We start from the raw sequence: 20001 nt of genomic DNA, 5'->3' as shown, positions 1-20001 counted from the left end.
ACGAAGTCCATCAGTTCATTGCCACTAATAATTATACATAATAAGTAATGAAAAGAGAGCCCAGTGGTGTCTCTTCAGAAGACAGATGAGCTGAATGTCACACCTCCCCTGCCCTCAAGTGAGAGCACTGACCCGCTCCCCCAGTTTCTATGGAATAAATCCTCTAGATGACCCTACTAATGAGACACTGATAAGACATAAGTAACGTTCCAATTATACCATAGAGGTCAATATATCATAATGACAGAAAAATAACGTAGGTTTAAGCCATCTGTTCACAACTTTGGGTAAAGACACTGAGTTTCAGAAGAAGAATATCTATCTGAGGGGTAGATACATTTTCCATGATGTAACTAGCACACGTCATAATGAAAGGGTTTTGAACCATTGGACTGTGCAAACAGATCCCACATCCTGACCTAAAATTGAAGGGTTAGCAACTTAGAACTTGCATCCTCCTGGGCCTTTTTCTTTTTTCTTTCTCCCCACCACCACTACCTCTGCCCCCCAAAGGGTCTTTTTCTTTAAGGCTGTAGTAAAATCTCTAAAATCCTAGGAAAAAGTAAATTTTATATCACATAGACTTACTAAGGCACAGAGAAATTGGATCACAGGAATATGTAAGAATAAGGATAAAAACATAAGTTTTATAATTATTGGGCTAGTTTAATGTGTGCTTTTGTGCTTTTTAAGGTATTCAGGTTATTTAAGGAAATTCGATATATTGGATTTATGATTTTTAATCAGGTCCTAAGAGTGCTTGTCTCATTTCAATCACTGTAAATGATTAAGGAAATTTGCTCTGTTAAATCCATTAATTTTGATGACTTTGTTGAATAAGTAGTATATTATTATTTAGAGGAATGTGAATTGTGTTTAAAGAAAAATTATTTAATAAATTATAAATTAGACATTAAACAATGCACAAATGGTCATAAATATTCCTTTCCAAGCACAAAAGTCCATTGGACAGTAGAAACCATCAGAAGACAAGACCAATTTGCCATTCCAGGAGACACAAGACCATTAAAAATGATTGCCATTCAAGTAAAGAGACCAATGTGCTGAATCTTTTCTATACAGATGGTGCCGATTTATCAGATTTGGTGTGGCTTGCACTTTTGATCAGCATGTGTGTCGTGAAAATTTTTGCTCCCCCAATTTCATTGCTAAACTAGAGCTGTTAATTCCATACCTTTTGGCTCATCTGTCTTTCCTCTTGGGTTATCGTCTTTTGTGGAATCTTTCAAGGTTCCATATTCCTTTTCCATCTTAGCTGCTTCTTCCTTGGTACTATCTGTTTCTTCATGACTTTTTTCTGACGGTGCTGTAATCAGATTGTGCACTGTTGTTATCACCCTATTTCCTATCTATTAATTAATTCATAATGTAGAAATAAACTTTATTGAAAAGGTACAGTTTAAGGTCAGATCATTTTTTGAGCTGAAAGGAATCTTAGTGATTATCTAGTCCAACTTCCTCCTCCCATTTCACAGAAGAGGAAACCAAGGCCCAGAATGGGGAGACATGTGCACTGAGTTAGCAAAAGAGCTGGGCCAAAGCCCCCACCTTTCCAGGTTTTGGTTTAGTGTTCTTTCCCTTCTGCTACTGTGTCAGAGCATAGACTATTTTCCTTACTATAATCAATGTAGGCAATCAAGTAGGACATGTCAGGTCCCTAAGTAAGTTTGAATCTTCATTCCAAAGTAAAATAACTCTGTAGTTGTTCAGTCTCTTTATGATGTTGTATTGTTGAAGAACACTCTATAACTCGGAGTAGCACCTAAGAATTTGGGGCTATGGCAGGACTTTTCTTCTGTCTCTTTCTTCATAGTCCCTTATCCCTGGTCACCCTAATGCAAAGAAGAGAACTGGACACTTGCTGTCAGGATGGGGTCATCTTTGTTCACTTGTCACTTAAAAATAACTGATTTCCATATCAATTATACTTCAAAAAAATGAGGGGACAAGGGTGGAAAAAAACTATTTCCTTCTAGGAATCTTCTATTGGATTAAAAATGTCATACACCTTAAAGTAGCTAACTACTTGAAAACAGTTATAATGCATCCCTGTTGTAAATAAAATAGGAAACATCAAGCAGCCTAATAAGCTTTGTTTTTTCAATAAAAGGGTTATTACTATAGAAAAAAGAGGAAAGAAAGAAGTCAGTTGTTACCTCATTATGAAAACATCCACTACTAGTGCTGTGGTCTGTATATATTTTTTGATGTGTCATTTTTTTTCATAGTTGCAGTACAGTTTTATTCCTTGCTTTTGTCATTAACATCATTATAGAAAGATGTTTCCAGGTTGTTAGAAACTACTTGGAAACATCATTTTAAAGAGCTATATAATATTCCATCAAACGTATGTACATAACTTCTGTGATAGGGACACAAAATTAGGCATATGAACGTGTGATCTTTTCCCTTTTTGTTCCTTCCTTCCCCCCTCAAAGCAGCCTCCTTTGCACCGCTTGGTTCTGTGGTGCAATGGATGGAGATGCATGAGTGAAAAAACCAAGAGGAGGGGGTAAATCACACTGCCTAGGGGCACAGACTGTCTCAGAGGAGAGAGGAAGACTTGGAGGGGGAAAACGAGTGGAGGGGCAGCAGAGAGTGGACAGGTGACCAGGGATAGTGTTCTGGAGAAGTGGTGATCTTGAGAGAGAAAAAAATGCCTAACGGAGAATTTCAGGAAGAATGACTCAGTTTTGTGATACAGTCTCCTCCCTTCCCCACCAGCCATCTCCTAAAAATCTTCAGCGAAGACCGGCATTTCTTTTCAATGCTCGTTGGGATCAGATTTCTATGCTGAGACTAGCCACGAAATAGCCAAGGTTATAGCTACTTAATCCTATGGTTGGATTTCAGATTTTAAAACTTTTGAAATCTATAATTGTTGATCAATGTTTATTGAACTCATGCAAAGGGTGATTGTGCTAAAAGGTAGAAAAATAGTAAAATAAATCATACCTGGGAAAAGTTTGCTTTTATTGTCAGTAACATTTTTTTCTAGCTTGTTCTTGGTCTGAAGAGCAATAGTTTCATCCAAGTTTTCTGGAGGGAGGAGGGGAAGAAATATGAAATATAATTTTATTTCTTGAAAGATGATATCAAACTTCTACTAAAACTGTTTAAACCTCAACAGAAATATCACAAAGCAATTCCACAATATTAACACTGTGATTAAGATGCTTTGACATGGATCTTATTTCTAGGAATCTACTATTCCACACTATTTGGGATCCTTAACTCAGCCTCCTACTCAGTTAATTACAGAAGTCTCTTCCACATCTCTGGGGCCACTGCTAGAACATGTCTGGGGTTGAAGCCTTTAATGGACACCTGTGGTTTCAGCTTCCTCAATACTTTCTGGTAACTACACCTTGATTTTCCTTTAGAAAACCCAGACCATTCCCATTCTCAGCACATTTGGCTCAGGCGGGGCCTAATAATCCCGGCGTGGCTCCTCAGGGTCTCCATCGCCCTGACCTGAGTGATTGGTTCAAAGAGGAGCCTGTGATGCAAGCCAGGACCATGAGATTCAATGCTAGGGCCACTGGGGAAAGAGGATCTTTTCCTGCTAGGATTGCTGTAATGTGAGGATGGAGATTGCCAGCCATCTTTTTCCCATAATGGAGCAGCTTATCTGGAATGAATCAACACATGGAAAGTCAGTGCTGGGACTACTGGTGGACTTTACAAACCTAACCAACATCAGACTACCCCTGCTCCTGGACTCCTCAGTTACATGAGGCAATGAATTCCCTTTCCACTACTATACTGGATAGCACAGCTATGAACAGTCGTGGAAATACCTACCTTGCACCTTGCACCTTGTGGCATTTCTAATCTAGTTCCATTGGATAAATGACTTAAGTGTGGACTTTTGAATCAGGGTATTGGTATGAAACAGTGATTGATCTGAAACGATGCCTTTGATCTACTGTTGAGTAAAGTAGGCCACAAAGCATTATGTATAATGTGAGCCCATTTTTTGTTAAACAAGGTAAAACAAAGAAACAACCAAGGTATGTGTGTGTGTGTGTATACACACACACATATACACAAACATCTGGAAGGATATAAACCAGAATATCACCTGGGTGCCAGTATTATGAGTGATTTTTTTTTAATTCTTCTTTTTCTTTTTTTTTTTAAAGATTTCATTCATTTATTTGACAGAGAGAGAGAGAGCACAAGCAGGTAGAGCAGTAGGCAGAGGGAGAAGCAGGCTCCCCGCTGAGCAGGGAGCCCGATGTGGTGCTCGATCCCAGGACCTGGGAATCATGACCTGAGCCGAAGGCAGACGCTTAGCCAACTGAGCCACCCAGGCATCCCTTTTTACTTCTTTTTTAACATCATTTTGCATTGACTGATTTTTTAAAAATACATATGCTCTTTTGTAATCAGAAAAAAAAAACAGTAAAATTATTTTCATGTGGAAAAAAATGGAATTCATAGAGAGTAATTATGGATTATTCTATGCTATGAGATTTTCTCTTCTAATTCTTCCTTCTCTGTTAGAGATCAGAGTAAGGGGCCATGAGATCAACTTGCTCAAAGGACATCAGGGATAAATGGTATTTGTTGATTAACTAAATCAAGCAGAAAAACCAAAGGCTGTTTTTTTCTTTTTTAAACAACCTGCATGCAGAGAGAATGTTCAAGCTTATCTACAAAGTTCAAGGAGTCAAAGGTCTGCGAACTTTTTCAGTAAAGGGCCAGATAGTAAATACTTTGTGGACCATCTGTGGTCTGTGTTGCAACTACTCAACTCTGCCAATGTAGCACAAAATCAGCCACAGACAGCAGGAAGGAAATGGGTGCGGCTGTGCCAATAAGACTTCATGTATGGACACTGCCATGTGAATTTTACATACTTTTCTTCTGTCACAAAATACAATTCTCCTTTCGATTTCTTTCAACCATTTAAAAATGTAAAAGCAATTCTTAGCTTATATGCTATACAAAAATGGGCAATGGGCCAGATATGGTCCATGGGCAGTAGTTTGTCAGCCCCACCATTGATCACAAAGTCCTGTATTTTAGAGATGCCGAGATTAAGGCCAAGCAAGGTGAGTGCCTTCCCCCGTGGGACGGAGTTGTCTGTGGCCGACCTGGATCAGGGGGTATCACTTTCTGCTGCTCAGTCCAGGGCTGTCTCCTTCCCACCACACACAGACCTCACTGGTTAAAATCAACTCTTTTAGTCCTGACCACCCAAACACAACTGGAAAAAAAAGGGGGGGGGGCAAATTTTAATAAAATTGTCTCCATGGAGATATTTAGAAAATGTTAATAAGACAAAATGTAATAATGAAATGTTTGTACTCAAGCTGTATCTATAAAGAGTTGAAAACTTCTGGTTAATTTTATTTATATGCATTATCAAGCTGGTCAATTCGTTACTCAGATGCTTCAGGCTATTTTGGCATAAATGATCAAATTTGTGAGATAATTATTGCCAAATCCCTTATTCACTTTGGACAATGAAAACTATTACAGTAAAAACAAAACAGATAGGACTCTCACCAAGGTAGGAAACGCCTTCTTCTGGAGATATTGTGCCATACTTTACCATCATCTTCACAAAGTCAATCAACGTTTTCATGATAGTAATCAGTGTTTCTTTCTCTTTTGCCTCTTTTTCTATACAAAAGGACAAAATAATTTTTAAAAAAAACTAGTGGAGTATAACTTCCTCTTTCAGTGTCAGTTTATGAAGTAGGCATCTTACTGAAATATTTCTCCCTACATTTATAGCTGAAACCACATATATTTAATTTACAGAAAGCCTAAGACTTGATTCAGAATATAGGATAATGTACAGGTATACTGAACTTTTCCAGAAATGGGCAATTATAACTTCTGCAAAAAGATTTAATCTAAAATATTTTATTAATAGATTAGATGATAAAGAGACAGTTTGCAACCTGAGGTAATACGAACTCAAAAAGAAAGTTAGAAGATTTGTGACCGAACAATTTTTCTTTACTAAGCTGTATGTTTTTGAGGGCAACAATGACCTGTTTTCACTAATCAAACTTAATATTTGAAAATAAAAACACACATGTATCTTTATTTTTTATAACATAAGGTTGATTTTTAATAGTAGTATATATTGCTTTCTAAACTTTTTTTATTTGAAAGAATATATGCATATAGTAAAAATATTCCAACAGTGCAGAAGTAAATAATAGTGAAAATAACATTTTTCTACCCCTCAACTCTACTCCGTATAGGTAACCACTATTAACAGTTTCTTGCAGGCCGCCTGGGTGGCTCAGTCGTTACGCGTCTGCCTTCGGCTCAGGTCATGATCCCGGAGTCCCGGGATCGAGTCCCACATCGGGCTCCCTGCTCGGTGGGAAGCCTGCTTCTCCCTCTCCCTCTGCCGCTCTCCCTGCTTGTGTTCCCTCTCTTGCTATGTCTCTGTCAGAGAAATAAATAAAATCTTCAAAAAAAAAAAAAACAGTTTCGGGTGCCTGGGTGGCTCAGTTGGTTAAGCGACTGCCTTCGGCTCAGGTCATGATCCCGGAGTCCCGGGATCGAGTCCCACATCGGGCTCCCTGCTCAGCAGGGAGTCTGCTTCTCCCTCTGACCCTCTTCCCTCTTGTGCTATCTCTCATTCTGTCTCTCTCTTGAATAAATAAATAAAAAAAAAATCTAAAAAAAAACAGTTTCTTGGGAACTCTTCATAATTGGCATATTCTTCTGCATCTTGATGGAAGAGGATGGCTAATGATTCTATAGACATTCGGTATATATATCCTAAAATTTAAAAAAATCTATTTCCATTTTTGAAGAAAGGTGCTAGAAGAGAGCCCATTTTCCCTATTCTTTTAGCTTTTTAACTGCCATTAAGGATTTCTTCTAAATACTCCTAGCCTCCCTCCTCCCCCAGTTGCATCCTTCCTACAGATGAAGTTGGTAGGCAATGGCCATTAGTCTTCATTTCTTAACTGAGAGGGATTTGGACTCTTTCTTCTTTTTGCTCCCCTGGAACAGTGGAAGGCAGGGACCTGAGACAAGTGCCAGCTCTGTAGAATCCAACGGTCCTTGGTATTGACTGTTCCAAGAACTAGACTGAGGACAGGGAGTGAGCAAGCCCAGTGTTGGATCTCAAACCAAGCTGCATTCTACAACCCTTACAACCCAGTCTTTATCAGTATCAGAAATATTTTGGTTTTCCACCCGTTTTATTATTTCTCAGTTGGTTCAGACCTTGGGTGAGAAAAATGGGTATTGTCAAAGACCTTAATGTAAGGATTTAAATTAAAATTCTATAAAAATAAAGGAAATTAAGAATAGGGTCAAGGAAACTGAAAGATAAAAACAAATAAAATAAAAAACATTCCATACAGTGGAATCTTTCAAATATCATGAAAGTCCCAAAGTTGGGAGAGAAGAAAGATGAGAGAGGAAATGGGGATGAGATCCTGGAAAAGCGCCTGTAAATAACTTCAGCCATCACATTATTTGTTCAAGGTCACATCTGTGTAGGTATTTGGTGTCCTGCTGATGTTCTTCCCTGACAAGAAGTGACTTACCAAGATGACAAAGTTTCTGAGCTGGGCATTTGCCATTCAATGGGGCAAGATGGCTGAGAATGGACCCTCAAGACGTACTAGCCCTGCAGACACCAGCAGAGGGGCTGGTGCCATCTGGCCAATGTCTGGAATTGAAGGACAATGGATGTTCCCTAGAAATGAAAGCTCACTCTGAGGTCACTTCTTGGGGAAATATTTATTACAAATGTTCAGTCCGGGGCTGAATCTTTGAACAGGGAGAGGAAAAGCCATGAAGCAGGGCAGAGCATCTGTCTGGACAATAACAACAAAAGAAAATTTGCCCATTATAATCTTCCTTGAAGATTAATCAAAACTAAACATGAATTGAAATCTTCAGCTAACCTATTTTGGTGTACATGTAAGAGAAAAGGCACATCAAGGACTTTGTTTTTAAAAAAACAAATCATTTTCCAAGTGTGTTTTGGGCTCCTGACCTGCTGTGGTCCAGTGTTTAGTTCATTTGAACTCATTTCAAGACCGAAGCTGAAAATGTCTAAAAAGCAAAAACCTGAATTATTTTTAAAAGGATAAGTTATGTTATACACATTGTTCCTACTATGAGAGGAAAATGAATATAGCCTTTAAAAAAAAAAGGATTTGCAATAAGATTTGAGGCTGAGCAAGTCAGACAGGGACATTGATTTCTCTCTTCATCTGCACAGGGCTCACCTCAATGTCCCAAACACCACACATGTCCAGTAACTGTTGAACAAATAAATGAATGCTCTGTTAACAAGAAGATTAAATTATCCAGAAGCTCCACCTTTCCTGACTATCCTTTCCTAAATATTTTCATGACTAGTATTCTTTTGAAAAAATTGATGTGAACTCTTTTCCCCGAGGCCACAATATATGTCATTGAAGACTGCATTTAGAAAATGAAAACAGGAAGAAAAACTCCACCCATATATTTCCTGGAATTACTGTTTCTATTCCACATGGTCAGAAAACAGTGTTTACCTGAATCAATACTTTTCAGTAGTGCGTAGAAGTTTGGGAAATATTGGAGTTCCTCAAAGTTGTCTTCATTGTAGATTTTAGTTCTCCTTTCCAAGCCATTTGTCAAGGTTAAGGTATTAGATACTGTTTCATCATTTTGTCCATTAGTAAAACCATCTTGAATTGCTGCCATTGGAGTCTCCATTGGGAGAAAAAATCAATAAAAAATTAAGAGTTTGATAGAACTAATTATGCTCCAGCTTGATTCTTTCCTCTGTGGTGCCCTTGAATGTGAAGTGCAAGAATACCTCCTCCTTTGCAAGCTCCTGCAGGATCAAACCCTTTTCCAGGCGTGTGGGCATGTAGCCGCATGGAAGGGTCATTGGGGCTAAGAGACATATGCTTCACCTGAGGACCCTGGCTCTTGTTCCTGGAGAATAGACCGGGAATTTCTAGGTTCCTCCTTGGCCAAGTTTCCCTCTGTCAGTTCTCATGAGTGTCTCCTCATAGAAATGTCTTTCACCAAGGAGGGGAGCTTTGAAGTCATAAAATTGACAACAGGATATGGGAAAGCCTGTCAGAATATCTAACACTAGCAGAACAGTCACACCTTGGGGACTTCTCAGTGAAATTTTAAGGACTATCTGGAAAAGTACACAGGACTCTTTCTCCCAGACCTGATCCATTTCTAGTGTTCTGCATCTTAGTTATGGATGGATGGATCCATTGTCCATTCAGTGGACTAGACAGAAATTTAAGAGCCTTTCTTGTCTCTTCCTCTTCATTTCCTTCATCAGTAGCCTTGTTGGCCCTACTTTCAAAATCTGTCCCAAATTTGTACATTTCTCTCTTTCTCCATTACCTGGCTCTAGTCCAGATACTTTCATCTCTAACCTTCTAACTGGTACATCAACTATTTCTAATCTATTCCCAACACTGCATTTTCCATGTTGTAGCCAGAGTTATCTTTTTAAAAATATGATCATGTAACACCTTTGCTTAAAATCATCCAGTGTTTTCCCATTGGTCCTACAATAAAGATCAGAACCTAAGGCCTTGCCTGGTCTGCCCTGGGTCCACATCCTCAGGCTCATCTCTTATTTCTCTCTCTGTGAGCCAGCCACCCTGCCCTTGTTGGAGCTACTTGGATACTCCACACATTCTTCTCTACATACTGCCTCTCATATTCACAAGTTAACTCCTATTCAGCCTTCAGTTTTGGCTCAAGTCACTTCCTCAGGGATGCCTTCCCTGGGCCTAAGTCCAGAACAGGTTCCTTTCTAACAAGGTCTCATAGAACCATTTTCTTTCCTCAAAGCACTTAAGGCAGTTGTAGTTAAAATAGGTGACTATTTGAAAACCATCTACTTCTTCTATTAGACCTTCATGAGAGCAGGGATTCTATCTTTTTAGATGAGCATTACATCCCCAGTGCTTGGTTCACAATTGGCACCTCAATAAATATGTACTGAATGAACATTTCATTTGCATTAATGCATTTAGATGACATGAGTGAACAGGTCAAGCATATGGATGTTTTCGAGATGGGTGAATAAGGAGTGCAAAATGGGAGTGAAAGATCAGGAAAATACAGTAGCTATGCCACTTTCAGTTCAGATGGTTAGCTTGAGTGAATGTCATGAGTTCTTTGATAAATCAAGAATGTTTTGGGTGGATCTTTAAAATCTGTTTAAAAAAATGAAAACTGGTGGTGGTGGGAAGTAGGGAGACCAAAGGGGAGCTGTTATGCTATCTTGGAAAAGAAAAATGCAGTCCCAGTTTCTGTTTTCTAGCCTCTTCTAAAACAGAACAGTAGGCCAATACACTCTTTTTCCTTGTATTTGGGATACAATGTTGGAGGGGTGAGCAGCCATGGGGTCTGGATGCTCTGGTGGAGAAAACAGGAGAGGTGGAGAGCTTGATATTTTCTTATATCCCTCTGTGGTCAGCTCCATCTAGAGTTTTACAGGGAATTCAGAGGGGAGAAAGATTTTAGTAGCTTGGCGAATGAATGCCAAAGAAAAGACGAAGAGGCACAGAGTCCAGGAAGGGGAAGGACGGATGAATGACTAGCAAAGGATGGTTCCAGGCCTCTGAACCAATGAGAAGAGGAAAGAGCAGGTGGAAGATCTCAGGATATAACAGAGAGGCAGTATCAGGTGACGAGCTCTGGGGAACACAGGCTGGTGTGGCAGAGGATCAAATCAACCCGAGTTTCTTTTTTTGGGTTCTGGAGGCAGATGATGACTTTCTGTGAACAGAAGTTGTATACTGAAAGAGCTGTGGAATATTTGGTTCCAGTCCACTGACATTATACAAGCAGTTGTATGTGGAATGGTTATAACATTTCCACCTAACATTATGGGTTAATTTACTGTGAAGTTTAAGATGTAACCTTTACTGTGTAATATAATATAACCTGTATCTTCATTTTCAACATAGAATTGGCTTATATCTTTTAACTTACTGGTATTTTGTGAGGATATATTTTAAGTGGGTTAAACATGTCACATACTCCAAATCTTCTTTGGCACCAAGTAAGATATTAATTATATACAGATTGCATTAATTATATACAAATACAAGTAGACACAGACACATACCCATGCACATGCATATACACACGCCCATAACATGCATATGAATTCTCACATACATACCACTTTCTCTGGTATTTTTCCAGCCTGACTCTCAGTCATGCTTGTCGGTTTATTGGGTTCCTCCTCATAAATGTTGGCTTCCTTTGAGATCAATTTTTGTAAAACTTCTGCTACTTCATCTTCTAGTGTGTGCGCCTGGCTTTCTGTGATCTGTTATAAGGAGTGAAAACATACATAACTGGTATTCTCATACTTGTGATTAAAAAATTTAGACTAAACTCTGTAGTTGAATACATTTTTAAGAAGATAAGAGAATCTTTTGGTCCCTCTTTCTAGATAACCCTTTTTTATGCCTCTATTAGTTGCTGGCCATTCTAGTGTCTGCCCCAGAATTCCTGGGTAAAAGTACCTTTGGGCTGTACAGGTAATCAGGCCTGTCTTTTGGAATCCATGGAACACTTATTTTGAGAAATATCTCGAGGGTTATTTCTCTCTCTCTTTTTTAAAGATTTTATTTATTTATTTATTTATTTGAGAGAGAGAGAGAAAGAGAGAGAGAGAGCCCGAGCAGTGGGGAGAGGGAGAAGCAGACTCCCTGCCAGTCTGGGAGGCTCGATCTGGGACACTGGGATCATGACCTGAGCCCAAGGCAGGCACTCAACCGAGTCACCCAGGTGCCCCTAAAGGGTTATTTCTCAAGCCTCCACTACAGGTCATGGCCAGGAAACCTCTGAAAGAGGCAAATTTAGCTCCCTACTAAAGCCTGACAGGGCTGTACAAGGGCTGGGAGCCAGGCTGAGGGATGATCCAATTAAATCGCTTAGTTTCCCAAACATTGTATGTCTTTGCTCCTGTTATTCTCTTCTCACAACGCACGTATTTTTACTGCTGCTCATTAAATCCTAACCATCCTTTTAAGCTGACTTCAAACACCTCCTTCTCTGAAGCTCTTCCTTATTGCCAAACTGTATATAACTCATCCTCTGGCATGCTGAACTGCTTTTACGGTTCTGATGCAGCTTTGCATTGTGGGCATGTGTGTATTTGTGTAGTTCCTTTGGTAGACTGTAAGTTCCTAGAAGAATGTTGTCGTATTTGTCCTCAAAACCTACAGTGCCTAATATAAAGTAGAGGTATTATAAACATTTGGCTACAACTGGATCATGTGACTTGGATTCTTAGCAAATTCCAAACTGTACTAAGAAATGGGTTTATTCTCATGCAGGACTTACAAGGCCAAGATTCAGCAGTTTAGAAACAATCTTATCAAATACTCCTCTGTCATTTTCCTCATAAATCCTGGTAGCAATCTTTTGGACGATATCTTCAGCAGTTAAAGGAGTTCCATCTAGTTGATGAAGGCCATCTGGATCATCTAGACAGAGTAATCACAGTTCCACATCATAGTTATTGGAGGCCTATTTCATGAGTCATATTATATTTATAATCTGTACCTTGCTCTTGTACACTCAGATATGTTTGGAATACATTTATGGTGTTGCTTGGTCCACATAAGCCCTTGGTTTGAAATAAAATTTTACTTTAAAGGTGAGATGCTAAGATGGTAATGGATATTCTGAAAGCTTCTTATGTGATTGTAAGAGAAAGGAAGATCTGAAGACAACACAAAAGGCCTCTCCATTTTTTATTCTCACTAATAATACAAACAAGGTTGTATTTTAAAATTTAACAGCGGGCTATATTTATGTAATATGCCATATTGTCCAAACATAATTTGATATTCCATTTCCATACAAGGAGTAGACTCATAATATCTGCATGTGTACTTCTTCTGCTGGCAAATTCCTGGGCTGAGTGGGGAACCTGCCTTACACCCAGAATCAGAGAGGGTGTACTGAAGATTTTATGATTTATCTGGAATAAATATTTACTTCTAACTGAACGTGTGTCAAAACTCCTTTACGGAAGACAGCTTAATATGATAAGCCCCTTTCTCTAGAGAATAGGGAACTTATTTTGTGTCTGAAATTTAAACTTTTTAAAACGAGACAACAGATTTTTACAAAGCAATATGTAAATCTATGTAAATCTCTGCAGAGATGCTTGCAAATATGTATCCTTGGCTTTCCTGGGAATACATTTGGCAGCACTACTTTAAAGTAAAGCAAGAGCCCATCGGGAAGGAAAGGCCCAGGAGGGTTGGTGACAAAGAAGCATTGCACCGTGTCCAAGACAACTCTCAGGAACCAGCTGGTCTTTTCTAACCTACACCACATCAAGCAATATATTAATATGTGCAAATTTACAAGGCAGATTGGAAAGATCAGAATTTTAGCCCCTGTTGCCTCTTAGTTATCTCTAAATCCTTAGACCACTGTAAAGGGAGATAATAGGATTATCTGTTTCATGGGATTATTATGAAGCTCAGATGGAATAAGATGTAAATGCATCTTTTAAGTTGCAAATTACTATATGAAAGCTAATGTGCAGTATTATATGAAAACTAAAAAATTATTATATATAGTGGATTTGTACCAACTGCGGTTATCTTCTAGAGAAAATGGAAATTGAGTCTCTGGTCAAATTCTGCCTAAATAATTCTGATCATATTGACTCAAAGAAAGAAGAGCCTTGTACTTCTATTTTTATTGTCCTTTTCTTCCATGACTTTGAGAAATCACACAAGAAATTTCTCTCACAACCTTTCTTCCAGAATCTATACAGCTGAAGATACATGCTGCCTTAGGCAGAACATTTTCTTGTTGTTTGAAAAGAAGCTTAGGAAACTGAATAGGGTGATTATACATGGAGGACTAGAAGCTTCCTGATAATATATTATTGCTGAGCTGTCGACCAATCCATTAGCTATGAGCCCTTTGAGCCCTGTGTATCCTAGTGACTAATAAATAGAAAACTCCCTAAGAGGAAAAAAACCCCATAAAACCAGTTCTCCTCCTGACTGACTGAAAATTGGGTTCTTCATCCATTGTTTTCAGGAGCAGAGACTCAACTGTTATTTAGGTCTGAGTCTTCCATTTGTGGGTTGCAAGACAGACTCTCGGGTATATGTGGAGCAGAAACCACCTAAGGTCTATGCAGAGGTGGAAAAATTTATTTCCCTTCCCACTTAATCCCTCAGGATCTGAAGAAAAGGAAGAGTACTGGTTGCCTGCTGGTGCTGGAAAATAACTGAGATGACTGTTTTTCAGTTCATTTACTTCATAACAGGGAGAACATAAGCAACACTTGGAAGAAACAGCCTTTTTGTTCTGTTGCACTGCTGCATTCTCTTGAGCCAGGAGTTCAGGCCTCCCCTAGCAGACCTTTACTAGATGGGGTTAATAGTTGACCCCTTGGGCATTGCTCTTTACCTTCCACTGATTTTCCCTGGCTTCTCTAAAATGGACAGAATTACTCAGTGACTTCTGTACTGCTCACAAAAGCGTATTTTACCCTCCTATATATACCCTCAGAGGGAAACCAAACATGAGTTCAACATCCATAACTTTTTTAAAGCAACTACAACATTGTAAGTGGATGTAAAAGGACCATCTTCCGAGTCACAATCTTCCCAGTTATTTTTTAAGTCCTTGGCATCTATTTATGGCACCTGACATTCATTCATCCAAAACATTTTTTATTGAAGTCTTAATCTGGGCCAGAACAGGAAACAGACTGATAAATAGTTTAGGTGTGATACCTAACTACACAGAGCTTATTGTCTAGTTCATAGTCTGAAACATAGTAATTGTTCAATGAATTTTTGTTTGGTGAATGCACACAGGAGCCCCAAAGCACTACTTCATAAAAGACACTTGGAAAAATCCTGAATCACCTATACTGTAGAAAACACAGGAAAGGAGACCTGATGGGCCCTACAAGACCATCTGGAGGTTTCCTAAATGTGTAAAAGTACCCTGCAGAAGTTTTGCTCCTTCACTCTCCCTTCTAGGATGTAAGTCAGCCTGCCTCTGAGGTTCGTTAACTTGGTGGTCCCAAACCCACCTGGTTCCAGAATTTCCAAGGTATGAGAGGAGACCAGTAATTCACTCGGAGACCATTCTCTCCAAAAGTCTTCTCTGTAGTCTCAAGTGGACTTGAAATGACTCCTAGGGTAAGCCTAGAGCCATCAGGGCTAGGACTTGATAGTTCTGAACCCATTTGGGATGGTAATAAAGCATTGAACAATTTAAAAATAAGTTACTCAGGTTAGTGGTCAGATCACAAACAGATCTATGCCTCTACCTGTACATACAACCAGTTTGACGAAAAAAAAAATGTAACCAAACAAACATTAGACTATTTTTTAAAATTTTATTAAATCAAATGGTCGGTTCAGTCAAAGTAGTTGAAATTGTTTTGTATGCCCCTATACCCAGTGCCTATCTATTTCTATTTTTTTTAAAGATTTTATTTATTTATTCATGAGAGACAGAGGGAGAGAGAGAGAGAGAGAGAAGCAGAGGGAGAAGCAGGCTCCCAAGGAGCAGGGAGCCCGATGTGGTACTCGATCCCGGGACCCTGGGATCATGACCTGAGCCAAAGGCAGACGCTTAACCATCTGAGCCACCCAGGCGCCCCCCAGTGCCTATCTATTTCTAGTCCAAATATTTTAGGTTAAAAAGTAGAATTCAAGAGAAACACATTTCTATGAGTAGTATACAATATGAAATATTTCAAAATATAAACCATCTCCCCTACCCCATTCATATACAACACACTTCTTAATTTTCCTCAGGCTGTGATATCCAATGAAAGTCATATTTAATCGGTAGTTGTTTTCTGGCAGAGATGACCAGCCTAATTCTCTTGTGGCCACGGAGCAGAATAAGCAAATTAAAGAAAATTTGTAGTCACTCTTAAGCAGTGGTTCTCAGCACAGAAAACACACTCTCCTCCTCAATGCTCATATACAATAGTTCATTTATTCCCTGGTGTATTATTTTATTTGCTCATTCATTCCTTTATCCATCTATTCATGCAGTGAATTCATAAGCATTCAGACACTGGGTGTACACTGTTTCTGTTCTAGTGAAGTTTTCAGGTTAGTTAAGGAGAAAGACATAAATCATAAGTAGTCACACTTAGGAATGTAAAATTACAAATTACATTAAGTGTCATGAGTGAAAGGAACAGGTTTCTATCAGATCATGTGTGCTGGATGAACACAGGAATCTGTCCTTCCAGGACTACGGAAGCCACATTAAAGGTTTGGGTTTTTATCCTGAGAGAAATAAGAATCTACTAATGGGTTTTATGCAAGAGTGACAAGTTCATACTTGTGTGTTGAAAAGATCACTCTGGCTGCTCTGAGTTGGAAAAGGGCAGAGTGGGTGCTGGAAGATTCATTAGGAGATCTTGCTGTAGTTCAAGTGAGACATGATTAGAATTTGGACAAGGATGGTGGTGATCAAGGATAGAGAAAAAAACTATTTTATGTATAGGTAATATATATATATATTTCAGAGAAGGAGAAGTGTGGGCTAGTGTTATAAGACATCAGGCTATAGATGGTAATTAAGAGTCATGGAAAGGTTAGAATGACCCACGGAGACAGATATGACTAGGAAATGAATACTGAAAAGAAAGTAATGGATATTTCAGCTTTTGTGAGGAGTATTTTATTGATTTAATTACTTGAGAATTATGATAGTTTCTTTGTACTAATAGTTAAAAAAATTGGAATGTTAAAATGAATTCAATCACATAAAATATAGATAGCAGATTTAAATTGTTTTCAAAGCATCAGTAAAGGAACCTTAAAATGAGAAAATAAAATCTGGGCTTCTGTGAAGCTAAGCCCTCACAGAAATATTTGGGCTTTGTCTTAATTTTGGTCCTGACTAATAAAGGACCAAGAATATACAAAGGCTATTTTTAAAACATAGGATTTTCTCTTAACCCACAATGGGGAGACTCCAAGTTAGAGAAAATAGGAAGCAAAAGTTCTTTTTCCTCATTTACCTTGAAATTTATGATTCAGTCCACTCTTAGTAGAATCATAATCATCAATCAGTCTTCGATTCTTGGTTGAATCAACATCTTCCACATTCAATTTATTATCATGTGGGGAGCTTCTAATGGATTGTCTTTCTTTCTCAATTTTTTCCTTTTCTGTTATTGCCTTTAGCAGGTTCAAGTTATCAACAAAGGAATAATTGCTTTCACCTGGCTTGTTTTCTGGAAGAAAAGCCCCCAAGCCCAACACATCTATTTTAGTTAAGATTTTCATAACCGTTTCTAAAAAAATTATATCAACATAATTTCTTTTTACCTGGAGGGTATGTTTTTTTAATCTTGTCTGCTTCTGCTTCAGCAATCTGGGAAGTAAATCGGAGATAGACCTGGTTTTAAATCATTGTTCCACCACTTACCAAATATGACAGCTAAATGATTTAATCTCTGTGGGATTTAGTTTTCTTATTTGTAAAATGTAGATAATAATTTCTATTTCAAAGCATTGCCATAAAGATTAAATGAGATAAAATAAAGGGCAGATGGTCTACAAATATTAATTCCCTTCTCCTGTAATATTGGTGAAAGATAAATCTGATAAATTAAGCAGTCTTAAAATAGAGTGGATGTGATGTTGGGCTTTCTGTGATATAGTCATTTCTGTGTATTATACAGAATTCTATGTATATAACTGTTAAGACATGCAATTTCCCAAACTATATTTTCCATCCTAATTTCTGTCAATTTATTATTAAGCTCCTGAAGTTTGTGAATTCAAAATGGCTAAAATGTCACAGCATAATTACATTAAATATAATAACTAAAGTAAAATGAAATAGCATTTATAATTTTACTTTTGACCTACCTGTTCATTCAAAGGTCTTTCTGCACTTAATTCTCTATTATGTAGGGGTTTGTCTAGAATAACCAAACACAAATATAAATTTAATTATGCAGTGGAAAGACACAATATGTCTCTTACTACATAAAATCTCCAAAAAAGAAAAACAAATATTAGGAGAAATTTTTTTTGGGTGTCTGTGAATCAAAAATATGTATTAACAAAGATAATCAAGATTATACAATAACAATGATTATCAATGTCTCTTTGCTTATTATCCTGGTGTACTTCCTGAGTTAATAGAATCACACTTTTATTTTTCTGCCCAGAAATCTAACATTTAGTTCCAACACTTCTCTTACCAGCTGTTTCCAGCTAGATAGAGCATAATTTGGATTAGCATTACTGGCACATTAAAAGCTCTTTTATCATCTGCTGCACATATTAAAAATAATATCTGAGAACGGTTGTAAGACAACTAGAAAAAAAATGCCACTTTTTAAGGAGGAAAACCACCCCCCTCGCCAGTTTCAAAATAAGGTATTTCAAAACAACCCATGTTATTGCTCTATCATTCAAAAAGTGTGGGGGGAAAAATCTGTCTTCCTGTCTCTAAATTCGAACTGATTTCTCTGCCAATAAGCACGGATACGACCTGATCAGAAAAGAGGCAAGGTGATTTACAGTTCAAGGGATTCTGCCAAGCTTTACCTCTTCGTGGCGAAATAAAAGGGAGGTGGGAAGAAAAGTGCCCACGTACCTTGACTGCCTCCCGGCTTGGGGAAAGCTTGAATTGGGCTGCTTTGGAGCACCAACACCAGAATCCAAGTGCCGGTCCAAAGGAACCCCATTCTTCCACGCTTGGCTTCAGAAACAGCCCGGCGCCGGGCTCCCAAAGCAGTGGCTTTTGTTATGAATGAAAAGGAGGAGTAAAAACAGGAAGAGCTAGGAGGGCGGGTGAGGGGAGGGAGAGTGGCAGGGATCCAGCGGCCGGTGGAGCTCCGCGCGGCTACCCAGTAAAGGGATTAGAAAGGCTCCGGGCGCTCGGAAGTCAGGTCTTCAGGTGGAGAGCGCTGTCCGCCCCGTGGGTGCTGAAGTTCCTGTGACGCGAAGCCGGCCTCGGGTCGGCTAGGGCGTAGCCTTACTCTCTCTCCCTCCTTGAGAGGAAGTGAGGAAGGAAGCGCATGCTCCCTGAGAGCCAGAGGCGGGAAGGGATGGCGTCAGCGACTCCGATGCTACTCCAATCCCCCGAGAATGCAAGGGGGGAGGGGCGACTGGCAGGCTAGCGTATTTTCTGTGCCGCAGTCCTACGGGTGCTCCTCCGCTCAGGGTCACCTGGATTGCTATAAACGTGGACGTCATTGTCGTAACTTCCCAACCAAACGTTACCTCAAGGACCAAATGCCTTCCCTGCCCTTGCACCTGTTAAGGAGAGCTGGATAACCTTGTGTGAAGGTTTCTGTTTTGGGATAGTTCTGGGATATCTGCTCCAGAATCCCTTCTTTTCACTCCACCCCCTGTACCCAAAAGGTAGATATAATTTTACATCCAGAAAAGTCCTGCCTTTGTGATTTGGGTTGACATATAAAACGTCCCTCGTCCCTCAGTGCCCTTATTTCTGTCTTAGCTCTATGCAGTCTTTTGAATTGGGAAATTCAAGGAACGTTCTTTTAAGTAGATTGCTACTACACATTCTCACTCTCCTAGATACTGGAGCAGAACTAAAAAAATTATTATCTGTTTCCCCAAGCATGGATGTCCTCATCAGTCTGGGGTAAGTAAGCATCAAGGGCCAGTTTCATTGTAAAATTCCCCCTTCCCAACTAAGGGGAAAGCTCCCTCTTCATCACCACCAGCACCACAAAACAAACAAACCTGCATTCTGGTAAAATTCTTCCCCGGGGTTCAATTATGCCTAAGGGCCTGGCTGTTCAGAGGTCTTTGAAGAGAGGGGATAGTCACAAAAAGCATTTACATCATAACTAGGTCAGGAGGTGCTTCCTATGTTCTGAGAATATTCCCCGAAGCCTAACATTATTGCATAAAAGGAGTTATCAAAAGACTTTTAAATGATGAATACAAGCACCAGTAATGTGAGCAGGATGTTGAGTAGGCTCTTTAGTTTCTG

At 39.0% G+C, this 20001-nt stretch overlaps 1 protein-coding gene across 2 annotated transcripts in view; it reads right to left on the bottom strand.

Annotated features, from left to right (window-relative positions):
* Positions 1-19078, bottom strand: part of SCG3 (secretogranin III) — a 32936-nt gene extending 13858 nt beyond the window's left edge. The window contains exons 1-10 of one of the 2 annotated variants that reach the window (XM_027569003.2): positions 18634-19078; positions 17898-17950; positions 17352-17397; positions 17042-17287; positions 12349-12491; positions 11177-11326; positions 8538-8715; positions 5539-5655; positions 2977-3060; positions 1196-1327 (exon numbers count right to left, since the gene is read on the bottom strand). In XM_027569003.2, coding sequence (XP_027424804.1) covers positions 1196-1327; positions 2977-3060; positions 5539-5655; positions 8538-8715; positions 11177-11326; positions 12349-12491; positions 17042-17287; positions 17352-17397; positions 17898-17950; positions 18634-18724 — 1240 coding nt within the window. In that variant the 5' untranslated portion in view covers positions 18725-19078. The remainder of the gene's footprint in view (positions 1-1195; positions 1328-2976; positions 3061-5538; positions 5656-8537; positions 8716-11176; positions 11327-12348; positions 12492-17041; positions 17288-17351; positions 17398-17897; positions 17951-18633) is intronic. The other variant, XM_027569005.2, reaches the window with a different exon arrangement.
* Between the last annotated feature and the right edge of the window lie 923 nt (positions 19079-20001).

Source organism: Zalophus californianus, chromosome 6, assembly GCF_009762305.2.
Source record: "Zalophus californianus isolate mZalCal1 chromosome 6, mZalCal1.pri.v2, whole genome shotgun sequence".
NCBI classification, from domain to species: domain Eukaryota; kingdom Metazoa; phylum Chordata; class Mammalia; order Carnivora; family Otariidae; genus Zalophus; species Zalophus californianus.
This window is presented reverse-complemented; position numbering and strand designations above follow the sequence as displayed.